General features: G+C 40.4%; 1 protein-coding gene across 9 annotated transcripts in view; it reads right to left on the reverse strand.

Annotated features, from left to right (window-relative positions):
• Positions 1-20,275, reverse strand: part of DISC1 (DISC1 scaffold protein) — a 181,284-nt gene that overhangs the window by 155,972 nt on the left and 5,037 nt on the right. For 6 of the 9 annotated variants that reach the window (XR_001554046.1, XM_015857891.2, XM_015857893.2 and 3 more), the window contains exon 2: positions 2,634-3,616. Coding sequence is in view for 8 of the 9 variants with exons in the window: in XM_015857893.2 (XP_015713379.1) it covers positions 2,634-3,616 (983 nt within the window). In the remaining variant the exon portion in view is untranslated. Of the gene's footprint in view, positions 1-2,633; positions 3,617-16,223; positions 16,331-17,343; positions 17,435-20,123; positions 20,227-20,275 lie in introns of those variants that run through there. The other 3 variants (XM_015857892.1, XM_015857889.2, XM_015857886.2) reach the window with 3 other exon arrangements.

Raw genomic sequence — 20,275 nt, forward strand, 5'->3', positions numbered from 1 at the left:
TGGAAAAAGAATCAACATATATCCTCATAGCCCAAAGCCTGAAAACACTAGGGAAAGCAAGAAAATCATACTTGAGGCATTCAGCATACACAAATGTCTTTGCTCCTTCCCAAAACACTTTTGTATTTAAATCTTTATAGTTAAACTCTAAACTGCATACAGAAAAACAGGTACAGCCATTTAACAACTTCCCAGAGCCATCCAGTTGTCACATCAACACAATCAATGCAAATCAGGCAAGGCATGTAAATTAATGACATCTCTTACAAATATGGTAGTGGAGTAGATTGGGCAGAAAACATAAATGGTATAGACAGGAGGGGAAAAACAAACTAGATTAATAGCTGGCTCTTGGATCCTCTAGAGGAAAAACAAAAACACCAAACCACTGCACACAGCCCCTTTTTCCCTTGAGGTTTTGGTTATTGTTTTTGTTTTGTTTTTAGTAGTGTTGTTTTCCACATACAGAAACAATGTTGCTGGTTTTTTTTTCCCTCTGAGTCTGGTGAGGAACATATAACATATAGAAGGAAGGCACTGAATCCTCACCATAAATCGTTTTCTGTATTTTATGCCATACTTTTGATAGAGTTCTAAAGAAGCATGCAGTAGAAATGGTTCAAATGACACTTTTTCATATATATGATATATAACAACCATTTACACTGAGAGTAGAGCGTCGCTGCTTTTTGCACTGTTTATTCCATCATGGGCACCCAATGGCAGGTCATTTAAAAATCTGCTTGGGTACTGCAGTACAACCATGCCCATGGCTAAGTGACTGATGCTGCGACAATCAAGTGCTTCTGTTTGCAGGCTAGAAAGATATCTAGAGCCCAACTACCAAAAGAGCTGCTTCAGATCAGAACCTCCTAAACTTGTACCAGGTGATGAGTACCCTCTTAATTAGAATAAGCACAGAAGAAGCATAGTTTTAACAACTTTGGTACTGTCTCCTTTTTCTGACTACAGTTGCCTTTGTTCCCTTATGAAAAGTTTGCGAGTTGCTCATTATCATTGCAATAGGAAGGTGTTTCAAATTAAACACCCAGGACTAAGGGCAAAGACATCTGAAGGCACAATTCCCCAATTCTCCATTCAATGAATTAATGAATACAGAAATTAAAGATAGCAGTGTTTCTTTGTGCCTATCAAATAAGTAGACTGAAAAGACAGAAAATCATTTTGTACTTTTATTATGTTATATATTCCCAGATTCGTAGAGAATTAATTTCCCAAGCTATTGCACGCTATGAGAACATTGCCATTCCAGGCCTGAAGCCAAAACAGTTGCTGCACGGAAATGCATGTAAAGTCTGTATTAGCGTGCAAGAAAACTTAGTTTGGCTCCTACATGCATCCACAAAAAATAGGGATCACAGACTGTTGTAAAGCTTGGTCAGATGACACAGACAAAAAAGAATTATGTTCCTCAACCTACTGCCTTACCCAGATAAAAGGGCTGTGAAGAGCCACCCTAATCCCTTAGGCCTGAAGACAATAGTGCATCTCAATAGATGCACCTGTGCTGTCACAAGAGTTGGCTTTCCATTCTAGGGTTAGCACAGATAGCATGGGCAGAACTCTATCAAGTGCATCTTTCTATGTGAGAGGCACAAACATCACAGGCATTGCTCCACAGTGCTCAGGGCACTAGTGAGAGTCTCAACAAGAACACCACTCACACACAGTGGAATTTTAAGACTATTAAAATTTATGAGATCCAGTGTGTCCATACTAATCTACAGATTACCACTTCCTGAGCACACAACGGAGCCAAAGTCTGGCTCCTCATTGCATCTAGGCTCATAATTGCTTCCTCTCCCCTGCCATCCCAAAAATATCAAAGATTAGGAAAAATAAATTCTACCATACAATAAAAAGAATAACAGATCCTTTTTAAGGTTTCCCCACTGCCATCCCACAAAGAATACAGCGAATGAGGCTACTTGTATATACAGCAAGTACATATTGGGTATGCAGACACATTAAAAAAAAATATGGCTTCTGAATCAACAGCCCATAACACTTGTTAGGTGGAAGAAAAAAAGATGTTTAATTCCCAGCCTGAATTAGAGCAGAGAATGGAACCCCATCTATCATCACATGCAGAGTGTAATTGTGTATTAGTTTGAAGGCTACGCTAACACGAACCTTTCCCCTAGAAATCTTTGGCTAAGTTTACACATTTTCAATTACAAAGTTCAGTTTCATTAAAAATCACAATGCTTCAAGGAAAAAGGTGTTACCACCTTCAAGTTTTGCTCTACGCGTACTCCAACCTGCAGACAAAAAAAAAAAAAAAGCCTCTTGCAAAAGCAGCCCTTGCTGAATTCCAAGTTAACATATGACATTAGAAATAGAAATGAGGGTCATAGTCTCAGGAAGCCATAGGAGCCAATTACTACAATATCATCACTTTGTTGGGTTTCTCTTGTTTTGCTTCTTCTAAAAAGAAAATACATGCTGGTTCCTTCATTTTTAAATTACACAGATACTGAAAGCTTCTATGAAAAAGTACTGTGAAACCCATTAGTATCCCTGCACTCACATCAAATTAAGACACTGACACTATAAATATACATGTTTTGGGGGCCAAATGGAGGAATCAAAGATGAAGTGAGATTACAAACCTTTAACGTACTCCAGTTGCCAAGCTGGCAGTCCAGTAGTGCTGGTTCATACCTTTTTATAAAAGCATCCCAGTTTTGGTCACTGACACTAAAACTACTTTCATAGCCTGAGGTAACAGAGGAACCAGCAGATGCCGCATCTGAGGAATCTGTAGAATATGACAGTGTTGCATCCGTATCAGAGAGAGAGACAGTCTCACAATCCTGAAGTTTATAATTTGCTGTGGTCTCATTTTCAGACTTCAAAGCCTCACTGGGCTTAGAGAAGCAACACAAAGCCCCTGAGTGCTCCTGAGATCTTGTTGTCTCTCCTGGCTCCTGAAGATCTCTGGTGCTGCTGGGATGCAGAAGGATGGGCAGAACTCGATCTGCCTTGATTTCAGCATCGCTTACTCCAGAGGCTGAGTTCAGAGAGAGCTGTATGAAGCTGAAACTTGAACAAAAACTATCACGTGGACCAACAGAACAAGAAATAGCTTCTCTGTTTTGATATTCACAGTTATTATTCACCTCTGCCTGATCCAAGGCATGTATCTTTTGGGGCTCATTCACTTCAGTTCCATGGTTCATCTGGCACGTACCACTCGCAGTAGAAACACCTTTGCTTGTTGTTTCAGCAGGGTAAATCAATGCTATGTTTTCTGACCATGCCTTCTTGGAATATGAAAGATTTTTGCAACTTCCTGACATATTTACAGTAGTGCCCAACGTTGTTAACCCATCAGCAAGAACTACAGCACTACTTGCAGTTGAACTACAGCGTAAGAACTCAACATTATTTTTGTGCTGTCTGCAGAGAGAGAAGTCCTCCAGCTCCTCACAGTGCCTCTTGTCATGTTTGAACTCCTCTGGTAGGAAGGGCTTGCAGGCACCCAGAGACTGAAACTGGAGCTGTTGCTGAGCCTCTGGCCTCATGTATCCAGGTCTTTTTGCCAGTTTCTTTTTACAAAGATTACCTGAAGGCATTAAGTGCTCTAGACCATCTGGAGGGGGTAAGAAAAAATAAAAGCTTAAATCAGTAAAGCATTTCTGCAGTTTCATAAGGGTAATATATTGTAGCATTCAAAAATAATTACTCCAGAAATTTCAGACAATGCATCAGTTTCCACTTTAACAAAAGAAAGATGTTGTCTGTATTGCAGACAGACACGATAAGGTGTTACCAGATAACTGTGCACATTCACTCACTTTCTAAAGAGTTTGCACTTGCTTTTATGTGAGCTCACTGATACAACAGGACACAAACCCATCCACACTGAATCAGTGGCTTCCCTATTCATTGCAGTGCTCTGCAATTCCTTATTCTCAGATCACTTACAGCACAGAACTTATTTAGTCTCACTGATACAGAACAATTTTCAGACATACAATCACAGGACCAAATATGCATCAAAAAACAAGGGAAAAGCACTCAAATTTTGCACATAGCTTGTTATTCCTGATGTCTAGCTCTCTGCATTTTATTAATACAAGCATTTCAAATTCAGCTTCCAGAACAGCTGCAGCTCTTTAGCAGTCTGTGACTGCGTATCTGTTATTATAGTAACATATTTTAAAATCTTCGTTTAGTTTTATTGTTTTACCTGTTGTCCAAATAATAAAAGCTAAAGTTTTGAATGCAAGACTCTCTATCTGAGAAGACTAATATGACCATATGGCTGATAATAATATGGCAGTATGTCAAATAAAATGTCTCCTACACAACAGCTCAGTTTCCCCTTATATATACACAATATACATAGATGAAAAGATAGATTACCTGCTTTCAGAGTGCAGTAGAAAGAACCAAGATTTTAAGAAGAGCACTGAAAGAGAAAGACTTAAATGCAGTACTGTGTTTTTGCTATCTCATTTAAATACATTTATATAAGTCAGCTGTGCCAAGAGGCAAAAATAAAGATCACACAGTGGCTACTCTCAACTTCTTAAGGATTTACCACTCATCAGAAGGTATTCCATTCTTCTATCTTGCACACAATCAGTGGAATACCAGCTCTGCCTGTCACACATATTGTATCACAAAAACATACTGAACTGGCTTATTTGCAAGACTAGCACTTCAAAGGAACCCAGTGACTAGCTGAATTATGCCCCTGATTAGCTGCCTTCTATTCACTGAAGAAGAATCCACTGCCAGATCATCAGGTACCAGAATTATTCTGATCTCCAACACAGTGATATTCCAAAAGGCAATTTTTACTTTTAATACATTTTATGAAAAAGAAAAAAAAAAAAATCACTTCCAATCACAACCCTTTGTCAGTTTCTATACTGACAGACTTTCACATACTCTAAATACCTCAGCAGCTCCTAACAGGAGCCTCACACATATCTCATTAGAAGGACATGCTACACAAACATGTAAGTACTCAACCTGAATCTTCCCAACAGACTTTCCCAGTATCCACTATGTCTTCTCCAAGTAACCATCAATGAAAGCAATTTGAACATATTCCACATATTACAATACCATCATCTCGCTACGGAACTGCAGTTAAGATTCTATATTTTGCTTCTTATCACCATAAACTAGGATAGCTCAGCTGCCTCACACTCCCTCTTGTTAGAGGAAAAAGAGCTCCCAGAAGTCAGAAATAAAGAAGGTCATGGAGTCCATCAACCTGTCTAATATAAAAATACAGTGAAATGCTCTACTGGGAGTAATTTAATAGAAATTTTAACAAATAGAAACTGCTCTTGATGTAAGGGAACAGAAATTGAACAGAGTGTTCTTCAGAATTTAATTCTTCTATATACAAAATAATGGTTAGAACTGGCCTTCAACAGAAGAAATCCATCCTGCAAAAAAGTCATTCTAAGACTGAGTATATTTTATCACAGTTTACAAAGGCCAGTCACAGGCCTTGTCTGTTAAAAAAAAAAAAAAAATAGAAGTTCATGGTGGAATTACGATCAATTTAAAAGTGGTCTTAGAAAAGCACTATGAATTTCTAGGGCAAATGGATAATTACAGCTCTTTAAACACCACATTTAAACTACTCCAATGTAAGTTAAGTTGAAACCGTTAAATATTTGCAACATACTAACTAAATGCAATTCTAAGAACATTTTAGTTCAACTGGTATGATTTCATTATCCTGAATTAGTCCACACTGTAGGAAGTCCCACATCCCTATATTCCTCCTCATGCAAGTAACTTTCTAGTCCAAGGTTCACCATTCAGCTCCTTGTATCCCTTGATGTGAAATTTAGGAATCACTTTGGTTGCTTATGGTCACATATCACTTAGTTACACAGAGTCTGTCAGCCTTCAGAACTACAAGGTCAGCTCTGAAAGTAACACCTCCTGCTTTATGATGTTGGCCTAGAACAAGGGGCAGATGATATAAATACAACAGTAGGGGATGAAACTTTCCAACAGTGTTCCATAACATGTTGTTGCCATGCAACAGATGGCAGCAGAGGGGCAGACTGACAAAACCACATCTGACCTGAAAGTGTGGATGAAGCACAGGTGTGCCACTGAATTCCTCTAGGTGGAAAAAGTGGTACCCATTGACCTTCATCAACACTACTAATCATTTGTGGAGACCAAACAGCAGACATGAGCACAGGGAGACAGTGGGTTTCAGCAGTGAGAAGCGACAGTGGGTCACCTCTGCTCATGCAAATTTTTAAGAGTAAGTGTAAGCTTTTGTTCATTGCTGGCAAAAACACACAGCTGATAGTTGTGAATGTTGAAAAATAGTGCTTTACAGCTGAGAATTTGCTCTATCAAACAGTGTCATTGTGCTCCTTGTAGACATTACAGTTTCCATGGAAATAAATAGGAGGCATTACTTTTGGAGCAACCTACGTGTATCTTATGCCCTGACAAAGAAACTATAGAGAAACAATTCAGATAGCTTGTTCAAGTGACAGGTCTCTTTCTTCCCAGAATTCCCTCAGTTTTGTTTTAAGCCCCTGGCAAGTAGCTACCAAACTATCAGAACTACACCTTGAAACTCTATGAAAGTCATGGAAAATGATTCATAATTATATAACACTATAGTGTTACATCTTGTATGAGATACTTAGGGAAGAAAAAAAAAAATGCACACAAAGTCTTCCAATCATAGTATTACAAATCAGCTTTTAAAATACATGCTACAATTCCAGAAGATGCAACTTATTTTCCACTCAAATGTCCCATCATGCGCAAGTGGCTTCAAATCCTGACTCTGAAGGCTCAGAGAAGAATCTATTTTATCAGATCTTTCGTCATAGCAAAGCTTTCCCAATGAGTAACAACTCAGAGCCAGAACACAGAATGAACATGTTCCAACACGGCAAAGCAACTCACATGCAGCAATGCTGTTCAAGTCTCATTTGAGTAAGTAGGATGAAGCAGGGAAAGGGAAAGCCAAAGAGCATTTACCACTGATGTAAGAGCACATTATCTTATACTCAACTCAGTGCTAATTCACAGCAAGACAGTTGTCTATAATGAACCTCCATTTTCAGCCACAAAATCCATACCTGTTTACTGACCAAATGCTATAATAACATCTATAGGTGGAATGTCATGAGAATGTGAAAAATTCCTACAAAACCCTTTAAAGGTCAGTACAGAAACACCATATTTTACAAAACCTCTCTGCCCTAACTTTAAACCAGTAACTCAGAATGCTCGCAAGATCACTTAAGTTCCCCTCAAAAAATAAATGAGAAATTATACATGCAGTTTTAAGAAGAGCTCAACTATTCACACACACCTACATTACACTGCTGATGCCTATTAAAATAACAAATTCAGCTCTAGAACATTTGTGGGTGGTAGCCGTGGTGTCTTAAAGATACTTGGTCATATTCAAAGCCAGATATCAAAGCATGGTTCCAATTAAGTTCTATAGTGCTGCTTCTGTTGAGGAAGACTTAAAAACCTGCGTTATACCATACACAAAGTGAGATGAAAGTATTTATAACTTATAAAGATACACACAAGCTTAACCCATCTCTAAGAAGAATCTGATATTACAATAACCATTATTACGGACCAGTTCTTCTGTTATAAAATATGGCTAAATACTCTGTGATTTCTAATTAGCTAAATTTTGATTTGTCTGGTGAATTTCAAGATGCCACAAAATACTCAAAATAAGACGGCAATCTCAACACAGCCTGTTTCAAGATAAGCCATTACAGTTTCTTTACACAAATGTGCTTTTGAACAAAGTTACCTTTGAAAACATATGCTTTTCATTAGTTATAAAACGTTAATGTTTCATCCAGATTTTTCACCTAATTACTGAATGTTATCTATGCTTGATTTACATGGTGCTTCATAAAGTGCATCTATAGAAGACAAGCAATAACTAAGCTACAGACAAATGATTCCCTCACTAAAGGCTCCTGCAGCTTCTAAAAATCACATGCTGAGATCAGTTATTCAGCTGCTAAATTTCCAACATGTCACGTATGAAATACACTCTGAAGTCATTAAGTGCTTGTTAGTAGTTATTCTTCACTAAAAGTACTTCAAAGACATTTTAGATGCAAGAGTGGTCTTCCTTAGCCAGTGTTTAAATAAACTTATTTTTATTGATACACTCCCATAACGCACATCATTGAGTTGTTATATTAAGGAGGTAAGTGGCTTGAATGTAACAACTCATCCTGAGCCATCTGAGGAAATTGCAACACTACTCTCCAGAGTAATGATCTGACTAGTTGATACCAGCTCTAATATGCCTATCAGGTTTCTCCTCTCCTCTTAAAAGTGTTTCAAACCTGGTTTTGCCTTGTTAACTCCAAGGAAAAATACAAGATTTATTAAGAAGTATGCTCTTGAATATCACAACACTTCCAATGTTAGTAACAAACACTTATTTAGTCATAGAAGCATAAGAAACACCTCTTTCCTTAATCACATATCACAGTTGTGTTTTATGTTGCTGACACTTTAAAATGCAAGCACACGTCTGCATCCATCACTATTCAGCAGTGCATTGACTATGCATACAAGCAGGTTTTTCCTTCATGCAAGTACCTCATCTATGCACCTAGAAATGAAAAGAGCAGAAATACGCATTTCTGACCCTTTTAAATTTAAAAAGGCAATAACTGCCCAGTCTGTGAAAGTATGCAGTTGCACTACGAAGGTCTATTTGATAACTAATCAACACCCTATGACTGGCCATCCAATGCTTGACTATTAGAGAAAATTGCATTCTTCCAAGTTAAATGTAAATTGCCCCTTGTAACCTCACTACTGCAGCCCTACAAGGAAACTCATTTTGTTGGTCAGTAGAACAAGTGGCTGAATACACGAAGGAGCAACTAGGTGACTCCTTGCTACCACAGCAAAGCAGGACCATTTACATAGCACAGTACCTCTGAAAAAAAAATTACATCTGTGCTTTTCTCTAAAGTGATGTTTCTGTTTTGTTTTTTCTTCTTTGTTTTCATGCAGTCAGCTACTGTTAAAAAGTCACAAGCAAAGAAAATAAATGCATCTCTTGTTGACAGCTGCAGCCCAGTCTCCAAACCTCCTTAAGCAGCTCACTCATGCTCCAACCCACCACCACAGACCCTCAGCTAGTTGGAACTGCTCAAGTCGCATACACAGCCACACAAGTTACTTGCTAAGCCTTCAGTGCAACAATGTGTAGCAGCAGCTCATGCAAATGTCTTGACAGGAGAGAACGCTCTCGTTCTTTCAGTCAGGACCTGGAAACCTTTCAACATGACACAGAAATAAGGGAGCAGGGATTTTGTGTCAAGTCCATGAAAGAAATTTAAGTTTGCCTATGTGCTAAATTAATTTGTCAACAACGCTTCGTGGGTTTGCAGTCATATCCCATAGAATTATTTCACTAAACACGTATGTAATTATCGAATTGGTACACAGCAGTCCTTTTCAAGAATGGTCTATTTAACACACCACACTTCTCTTTCATCACTCTGTCTACTGAGTGATAGTGCAGATTCCCACTACTTCTGCTCAGTCAGATCAGCCACAGCAAGACTTTAATATAAAAAGCATCAGGGTGAGGGAGAGGGAGAAGTGTGAGAGCACATTGACAGCAGTCAATTTCTAATTCAAGCACAGTTTGAGCACTCCAGCTTGGAGATTTGAATTTTTAATTTCACCAAGAGAAAGCGGGTTCCAAATTAAGCATCTGATGCGCAGCCAGTATGAAAGCAGAATTGAGTTTACTGAAATAGAAAGTAATTTGCTCTTAACAGCTCAGTAGTCATCGCATATAATGAAAATAAAACAACATGGCAGTTCCTATGTTGTCAAGGGTGAGAAGTCAGTATGCTTTTAACTTCACAATCTGATATCAAAGTCCTAGGACAAATGCTCCTCCCCTGACTGCTGTAGGATGTTTGCCTCCCAGCCCCAGCCAGGCTGACAAAACCCAATGTCAGTGCCGTCTAGACGATAATAGAAGTGAAGTTTCAGACATCAGGATAGCTGAGCAACAACATCACACAGAACACACAGCACCCCCAGGATGCAGGCTGTGCACCGGATACTGCAGTCTGTATACAAAGTTGACTCTTGTAGTAATAGCAATGGATGGGACACAGAACTCAGCTGCAGCATGTGAACACATAGCAACATTCCCTCACCTTGCTCCTCTCAGAATATAATCCCAGAACTCTGCACAGATATGTGCATTGCTTTCTGCTCCCACAAAACTTGCATAGTCAAGTACTTTGCAACAGCAGCTGTGCAGACTGTGCTTTTGTGCACTGACAAGAAATAGCCACTCTGGGCAGTGAGATGAAGTTGAACTCACCAGGTACAGACTACAGCACTGCTCTCCTGCCCTCCACAGCTACATAGACAGCTGCAGTTAATGCAAGTTCCAGCTAAAGGCCAGCAGGTTATTCATCAATATTGTATTTCAGATGTTAGAAACCAGCAAAGGGTTAAGCATGGGTTCTGTGAGAGACCAGTGCTGGTAGGAGAGAAGGATACACGCAATATACCTTCCAAGGACTTCCACAAGGATGCTGCTTGACCTTTACAACCATCACTTGAGGCTGCAAGCAGACAAAATGGAAGCTGGGAGTTTTCTTTATTGGGTCTGAGTACACACAAATGAAGATCTTGGCTATATCCTTTTCACCACCACGCTTCTCACCTACTCTAGAGGAAAGCTGGGGTTGTGTTAAGAATGAGCCATGGAAGAAGTACATTAACACTGTTGGATCTGCAGCAGAATACCAAGTATAGGCATATAACACACAGCTGAGAAATCACAGCTTCTTCCAAGTAGGGTGAGACAGGAGACACTCTGCCTTAGATCAGGTATCTCAAAAAAAAAAAAAAAAAGTCATGAAAGAATATAGTTTCTCTGTATAAAGAAAATCCACTGAGTTGCAGGAAAAATGACACCTTCCCTCCCACTCTGACAACATACAACTGATTTATGTTGCTATTCCTGTGATAACAACAGCAGTTCACACTTAAGAAGAAAACTGTAACAAAGAAAAAGAGGATGAGAGTAATACACCACCAAAAAGACACACTGAAGCCATGAAAAGCAGTCAAAGCTCTGTACAGAGACAAGTCTGATGTTCAGACAGTGTTACAGCTGTTATCAAGACCCACTTTCATCTAAACAAACATGCCCCAACACCCATTTCTTAGCAGTAAGCTTGCATTTCCCAGACAAGGAGAGCAATGTCTCCTTGGTGGTATCAAAACGCTATGCAACAAAGCCACAACCCAAGTCCAAACGTTTACACCATTCCCGTAAAAAGAGGGATATATCTTAGCAGATGGGGCAACGCTATAGCACTCGACCTTGGGTTCAGAAGAAAAGGCACAAGGATACAGGCACATCAAAAAGGCACCCAGCAGCCTTGGACAGCGAGCAGCCCGTACTTCCTCAGACAAGAGCCCTAGCCCTACAGACTAAACTTAATAGAGCAAATTCATCACCTGAGATTCCTATTATAACACTGGAACACTACCTGGCAGAGGACTTCTGCATTAACAACACTTACATTCTGTATGACTGCTTGCTCAGGAAAGTCACCTCTAATCAGGAGCTGAGAGCCACCGCACCTATGTCACATCGTGTCTGGAGAACAAGGCTTCTCAACAGACCTGAAATCCTGCCCTCACACATATTCCAAAGTCAGAACTGCTGGAAGCAAATGAGGATTAGTGAATACAGTCAGGTGGCAGTCAGCCAGACCCCCTGCTGAGGGGAGATATGATCAACACTGACAGCTCTGCTTTGATTCTTTCACTTGTGCCTTCACCCGACTCTGCCAATACCAACACTATCTACAATTTTTCCACTGCTCCCACCAAACCCAGCCTCCCTTTCCACCATCTTCCATTGCATTTCTCATCTTAATCCCCAGTTAGTTCTCACAGATCTGTTTACTCCTGTTTGTCCAGGAAAGACATTTGAACCAGAAACTTTCCCAAATCTGGATCTAACCTAACACTGCACAGGTCACACTTATGTACTATACAGTCCAGGCTGATGGCCCTCCCACAAAACTCCCAAACAATGTTTACAGCCACACAGATTCCCCTGCACCATTGCTCCACACCACCTCTAAGGTCCTTTTCAGTTTCTCCCCACTGCACAATCTCCATATGCACAAGCCCCCTATCAGGGCAGCCGTTACAACAAGAAACAAGCAAATTACCTCAAAAAATCCCCCCACATACAACATTCCTGAACTCTCAGCCCCTCCATACACTATCCCTTCCCAAGCAAAGAGCCCTCCTACTTCAATCACCCCATTAGCACAGCTAATAAGTTTCCAGGCTTCTCCAAGCCTATTTAAAAGCAGTCCCATCCCACATCAGCTGTGCCCACTGATTTCATTGTTTGCCCCCAGGTGTGCAGCATTTTGGCTGCAAGGACTCAGCAAGTCCAAAAGGCTCCTATTACCTCTTTCACATAAACTCAGTTCCACTTTAAGGGTACAATAGTTCCATTCATACCATTGGAGTTCATCTCTATGAAAACACTATTTTAAGAGCTTCTTTCTCAAGACAGTAAATCACTGCTATTCACATCTAGGAAATCAAGACAATTACTTGCCACAATTTACTCTGACATTCTCCCTGGGCAAACATACATTAGCCAATAATTCAGGTTGTATATATTAATATTCAACAAAACCATAGATTTTTGCCAGAGGTTTAATAAAAAAAAAAAGCCCACTTTCTGTCACAAGTTATTTGTAACCTCTTCCCTAAGCATTCCTACCTAAGTATGAAGCTACAGGCTACGCCACCTTTCATTGAACCCTACCTGTCTGCTCTTGTTACCCAGGAAAGTTAAAGAACAGTACTTCTCTTCAAAGAAACCATGGCCTTTCATGAGATGGTTTGCAGATGTTTCCTGGGCACTAAGGGCACTGTGTGGTACTGACATGAAACAAAATCTTAAGTAAAAGACTGTAAGTTAAAAAGAGGAAAACACAACACTCAGACTGACCCTTGGAAAATAGCCTCTACATAAAGGAAGCTTGGTTTGAGCAAGCTAATGAAACAATCTTTCACATCAATATATTCTCAGTTCGACTTAGCATTTTAAGGGAGGTAAAAAGTGCTGATTGTAACATATGGTGCTAAGCGCACACACCTGAAAAGATCATCTTGAGCTTAGCCAACAAAAAAGAACCAACAACTTTGAGTGCCATTCAAATCATCTTCCAGAGTTACCATAGGTCATGCACACAACTATTTCGAATACTTTCTCTTAAATCTATTGCATGCTTTAAAAAACGTGAATTCAGAATCTAGGATTGTCAGGGTCCCCCACAGAGTAACCGGCAGTGGCCCTTCCCACCCGGTGGGCAGAGTACTTTTGTTACACAGCACTTTTGCACACAGTGTCCTTGTTATAAGAAAGCAGCAGACAGCACTGCTGCAGCTCCCTTACAAGAGAAGTTTGGCATTTCTAGAGACACTTGATCCCCCCCCCCAGTCCTGAGGTACAGCAGTAATCTGATGCACTGGTTTGTGGTTAAAACAGACTACAAGCGAGCCACGCCACAAGAGCTAATGACTTACACAGGATTCCTAAAAGAGCAGGAGGAAAAAAAAAAGACATTATAAAAATACACATAAGGCTTTGCGCCTTTAGAATTCCTTTCTCTATTGAAAAGACTGGAGATGTGAAAAACAACATTTAGAAGGAATCTTAATATTCTCAAAACTCAAACACTGGAACCATAGATCTCCCCAAGGCAGATCCTGCCAATTATGTTATTTTAAGTGGGAGTTTCTTTCCAAATGGAAAGAAATACAAGCATCCTATTTAAATAACTCCTCAGCTTACCTATAATACAATTTCAGCTCACCTACATTTTCATGCTCTGAACACAACAGGTTTGTACTAATCCACAGAGCTGATACTGGATATTTAGCTATAGAATACCCATGTCAAGTCAATCCAGAGGGAGAGTTTATTAAAAGAATAGGTTCACTGACTGGCTCCTATAACTCCCAAGTGAAACACTGCCACCTTTAAGCCGGAAACCTTTTAAATCCTCTACTGACTAGAGAAGGGACAACTCAAAGGATTTTGAAGCGACTTGCAAAAGCTCTGCAACCTAAAATCATCCTCTCCCTCCAGCCCTCAGAGAGCAGGAACATGAGTAAGTGAGCTGCAAGAGCAGCCTACAAAAACAGAGGTGACAACAAGGCTGTGAGAGATACTGAGAAGATACATGGATTTTCATTTCTGTGCAATAAAAGTGTCATAGCATGTTACTGAACAAAAACATATGAAAGGTCTTAAATTTATATTACCTTAAAGTCTGAGTCATAAGCAAGGACTTCAGTAACAGAAAAAATGAAGACAGAGCTAAGGAGATCTTTAAGGTTAGAATGCCCTCTTTGGGTATAAGGATATACTTGCAGCAGTTTTCATCAAATACAGTTGCTGTTTCAGGCCAGAGGGAGGAAAGCAAATAAAAGAACGCCAAGTGTTCTAATCTAAAACTTTTAATTGGATTGTAAGTGAAGTCTGATTCCATTTTCTAGCAATAATGTTCTCAAGATGCTATGTACATACAGTGAGGTTAAAACCAATCCAGCATGTTGAGGGAAGGCAAGAAACAGAGAAAAATGGAAAGAAGGGAGCTTCACACTGGATATGAAGTAAAACTGCTTCACCTTGAAAGAAGAAAAGCAGTGGAGGAAGTGACCACACTGGGTTGTGCAGCCCTTGGAGCTATGCATGGCCCAGAAGAATGGAGCTCAGAGCAACCTGCTCCAGCCTCAGCCAACTCTGCTATGTACATGACCAGAGACCTGTTAGCCCACCAAATCAAGCTCTCCCACAGTATATAACCAAGCTTTAAATACATGCACTGGAATATGGTATATGTTCTCTACACACAACAGAAGTTCAAGCATACAATCTATGATGAGACACCCAACTCTGAAAGAAAGTAATTTAGCTGATCTAACTTCACAAAGGTATCACAAGGAAGCTAGTAAACAATAGCTTCAGTACATCCTGGAAGATGGAAACAGCTGGCTTTCCATCAACAAAATTAAGATTAAAGTTCAACACTTGAATAAGCACATTCTCAGAAAGTATTCAGCACACACACAGATCAACAAGCTGCAATGACAGTTAGTGCTGCAAGCAAGACAGGCACAATAAGGCATAATAACATAAAAAGTCCTACTGTTCCAAAGCAGCAGACCTTTAGTAGTTAGCTGGTGATTAAATGATATTCACAAGCATCACTTAAATGTCACTTTGATCTATTACAGTTATTTCACAAAGCATTTATTTCCAGGGCTGCTTTATTGGCTGTACAAACATTGGGAAGGCATTATTCAGCTTGCTATAATAAAAATTATTCTGATACCTTTTCCTAGGCTGCTTTTCAACTGGAGGACAAGAGGGGACCATCCACTAGAGGCACCTCTCCCATAAGTACACAGAACATTTATGCTGGCTTTTCAGTATTAAAAACACAGCTACTGTACGTTTGCTATGGCCACAGACAGAGCACACAGTTTCACTAAGGCCTGGCAATACAGAAAGCAGCCACATGTAAAGAGTGTGTGCAGACCCATTCGAGAAGCCCAAGCTCTCACCCAGGACTCAGCTGTGCATCTTCATCACTAGTCAGAACAAAAGTAAGTTATCTTTAAGTGATAAATCAATTCAAAAAGTGAATGGCATCAATATACACAGCCTATAGAACTCAGCAATGATGGAAAAAAAAAAACACATTACCATTCATTCCACAAGAGATAAACAAAAGGAACTGACAAGAACAGGGCACACCAACACAATTCACAATGAGTGATGTGAAGTTCTATATATTGTCTTTTCCGGAATGGTAACACTGGTTATAAACCCACAGTCCTACCAACACACAAGAAAAAGCAATAACAATTCTGAGGAAGTAAGCATCTTATGAATTATGTACTCAGGACACACAAAGAACAGCTCTCAGCTGATATGAAATGGTTTTTCACTTGGTCTCAGAGCAGACAATCTCATGGAAAATTCTGCTATTGACAGAACTGGCAACACAATCAGGAAAATCCCGTGCTGCCTGCTATGAACAGATATATGCAACTACAAGTGCTCACCACATACAAAGTGAGAGTGAGAGCAAGCCTTTGCTTACCTTGCAGCAACCCGACACCATCTGACACAGATGATTTTTCTCCTCCTGTCCTCATTTGCTCAGGAAGTTGGCAAGCAGCTTTTCCCACTGCTCATTAGCTGAGCAGCTCTTCTCCCAGCCAAGTCTATACACGACTCAGGCAGACCACAAACATGTGAATACTACAACAGCAGTCTCAGCACAACCGCGTTCAGATTTCCCAGGGAAAGGAAATGCAATACGTGCTGATTATTAACAAGTTTGACATGAAGGAGCAAAGCCACACTGAGGAACAGCTGTGCTGGTACTGCACTCCATGCAACAGCAGCTAGTTTTCTCACAGTTTCAACAAGGGGTTTCTCAGGATTTTCATTGCTCTAAGCAAACAGAAACTCACTGTTCTCCTAAGCAGGGGATCTGGCAGAACAGCAGTGTAAAACAGCACCAAACTGAGCAGCTCCCTGTCCCACTGTCCTATGGTTGGCATACCTATCACTTTTATGAGAGGAACAGGGCTCACGGAGTCACAGCTCAGCTCCGCAGATCACAGCTCAAAGAATCAGTGCAGACACAGAAAGCAATGCACTGCTCTACAAACAGGAAGAGCCAACCCCCAGTTCTGAAGCAGCTGTTCAGCCCACTACTCCACATCCCCTGGGTCCTACATACACTCTGCAACAGGAAGCAGCTCAGCCTAGCGACCAGGCCTTCCCTTCCCAGGCTCTCTGGAGACCTTACAGTCTTCCAAAACTAAAACAAAAGACTCTAAGAATGCTCAAAATGCTTTTCAGACCCAAAGGCATGACTAACAATAAATCCAGAAGTGGGGCCAGCTAAATGAGCTGAGCTAGGGACTACCCTGCTCACCCCATCAATCACTGAGGTCATGAAGCCACTGTCAAACTTCATTATACACAGGCACATTGAAAACATCCCTACCATTTGACTCTACTTCTCCATTAACATTGCTACACAGAATTTAGCAATGTTCTGAAAAGCTACACCAATGCCACACACCTCATCTTGTACTAATACAGAGACCTGCCAAACAACTCAGGATATCTAATTATTCCAATTCCCATTTCCTGTTTTGTCCATGGATACCAACCCTTCCATTCTTACTCAGTTTTACAATACTCACCATCAACCTCTTGACTCCTCACTCCGCAGGTTGCCTTAGAGTTGCTCCACTAAGAGATTTTCCTCCATAATGGTTTCCTGCCCTGATGACCCTAACAAAGAAACCTCTCAGCCAGAGCCCGCTAAATCCCATTCCTCTGCCATTGCACATAGCAGGGAAAGGTGGAAGAGAATTTCACATACATGACATTTATTCTATTCTTAGGTTGAAGCAGCCACTTCTCCCATGTAGTTCTTTTACAAGATTTTATCATCTTCGCATATACACACGCCTTGTTTAGCAAGTTGCTGTTTCATCTGCACAAGTTTTGACTTGTGTACTGTTTGATACCATCTATAAATGCAGGTAACATATCTTTGAAATGAAGGGAGATAAGTAATTTCAAGAAAACACATTTTCCATCCCTAATCCTGATCACATAACTGCTTATGTAGTAAATATTTGCTTTTTTAATGTAAAATCCAAATGTTTTTGTAGTTGGTGCTGCTACAAATAAACACAGAGAGAAGGCAAAAAAAGAGCCAAGTAACCAAATAAACTACTTTGACATCACAGGTAAATAAATTTATATGTAAGACAGCAAGAAAGGTAGGAAAGGGAGGGGGGAGTGGGAAAGAATAGAAAGTGCCACCAATTAGATTCATTAGACAACAGGATTCCTATTAGTAATATATCATACTGAGATAAGAGATGAATGTGTTGGGAGGAAGCGGAGCTGTTGGGTGAAAAAGGATCTGAGATAAAGACTGCAGTATCGTACAGCACGCAGATGTGGCACACCACACAAAGGGGAGACAGGATCCAAATTCTGTGTGCCCCAAAGGAATCATGCTGAACAAAGGAACTGTACTTCAGGCAAAGCACATGATCTCACCGCTCTGTCTGTAGACTTCAGATTAGTCATTAAGCCACCCTACATTTGCAGCATCAATAAACAGGGAAATAACTCCACACTGGTAGCTGCTTCAGTTTTCATATGGCACACTCACATTGAGCAAACGAAGAATGTCAGCAGTTAATTTCAGCTCCTGTTACATAGCATCCGAGACTGGGAGACTTGGTAAAGAAACATCTCTCCCTGACAGCACTTTTCAGGTGAGCAATTAACACAACCTGTGCCTATATGACAAAACAGAGCACAAAGCACACTGTTAAATGTTACACTGAATTAAGTAAGCACCTCCAAACAAGGATACTACAGAACTTCACACAGGCACAGCAGCCTTTGTTCAGTACCAGAGAGCCAAGTTTTTCCTGTGTGACTGCTGATTTACAAAGGACACATTCATCCCTCACACATAAGGGTTTTGCAGCAGTTTGCCTTCGAGAACACTGAGTAGTATTACAGCATACCCCAGGCTCAATCCTAATCCAGGTGACACAGCAAGAAAGGGCTGCTCTCTGCAAAGAGCTAAGGATGAACTCGGAAATCTCTATGGCAACACCACAGGTTCCTCCCTGTTTACCTTTGGGCCTGGTACTCCAAAGGAAGCAAGGAAAGCTGTTGTCACAGGAGGTGTTAATATGTACAACATCCAAAAGCAGGAAAGGCTGCAGACTGCCCGCCACTCAATTGGGATGAACATTTGCTCAAGAAAACCAAATGCCAAAATGAAAAGAAAAATCCTAACTCCTGATGAGCACTCAGGGTGCACCACACACTCCAGTAGATCCCAACTGGGAGGTCAGGTGGTTCGAGAGCTGCAGGAGGCCTGAGCTACGGTGAGCAAAAAGAAAAACCTACCCGAGTGTGCCTAATTTGTGAACAAAGTCAGAATTAACCTTCAGGGTGCTCTGCTTTTGTGAGTACAAAACATTGTTTGCGGTGCTTTTCCGTCCTTCTGTTCATTACAATTAATTCATACTGGTGTTAATAAATCCTCTTTTCTTGCACGACTCCACTACAATTCCAGAGGCAGCGTCTTAGGCCCAAACTTTCTGACTTCATTTTGCTGAAGGGAACAAAGGTTGATTTATGTGAAGTTAAAGAGGGAAGAAGCCAGTGGCAATACAGTGCTTGTCTATGACCACACTTCAGAGTGTTGTGCTGCTGTGTAACTCAGTAGTACAGTGTATGCCAGTAGGTTATTTTCACTGGCCAATCTAAAGGAACTACACAAAAAATGAGTAAGTTTAACAGCAACACAAAGCAAGAAAAAACACACAGAGATGGACACCGACAATATCAAATGCACAGAACATCTGTGGGTTCCTTTACATCCACCAGTCCCACTTTTTAGAGGATCACAGACCTCTAAGCTCAGCTAGTTGTCTCTTTAAATCACATATTTAAACACCTTTCTTCTTAGTTTCAAAACTGCCTAAAAATCCTATTGATAGGAAATGATGACTGGAACTCGGGCTGTAACACCACCATCAGTCTCTTCCCAAAAGAAACCACAGCTTTGATTTCAGCAATAATATGGGGGAACACTGATATGAAATAACTACCTAGACTTGGAAATTACACAACACAAAAGTGAATAAAGAGGAACTTTTCTTCCATTTTCACAAGTTACTGAAAGGCCAATTGCAAATTAGCAAGTAAACGGACAAATATGAAGAGACAAGAACAGAGATAATGCATCTCAAGGTAGTTTATGCATCTCTTTCAAAACTCTATTTTCAATTGCCAGCAGTGCTTGCCAGTATATGCTCACTTATATGCATAGAAAAGCTTTTATTATAAAGGCACTTCACTAAAGAGCTCTTAAAGCACTGTTCAGAAGCACAGCAAAAAGTTACTCAAACACATGTACACACAGATTAGCACGGATTACCCAACATCAATGAGCTGCTCTCCATTGAGATGTTGGCAAGGACAACTCAAGTGTTTGCAGGAAGTTTTGCTTTGCAGTACTGTGTATCCAAAAAAGCCAGAAAGTCAGCTGATGTGCCTGATGCATTCTACGCCTTCCCTTCTGAATCCCTT

Source organism: Coturnix japonica, chromosome 3 (genome assembly GCF_001577835.2).
Source record: "Coturnix japonica isolate 7356 chromosome 3, Coturnix japonica 2.1, whole genome shotgun sequence".
NCBI lineage: Eukaryota > Metazoa > Chordata > Aves > Galliformes > Phasianidae > Coturnix > Coturnix japonica.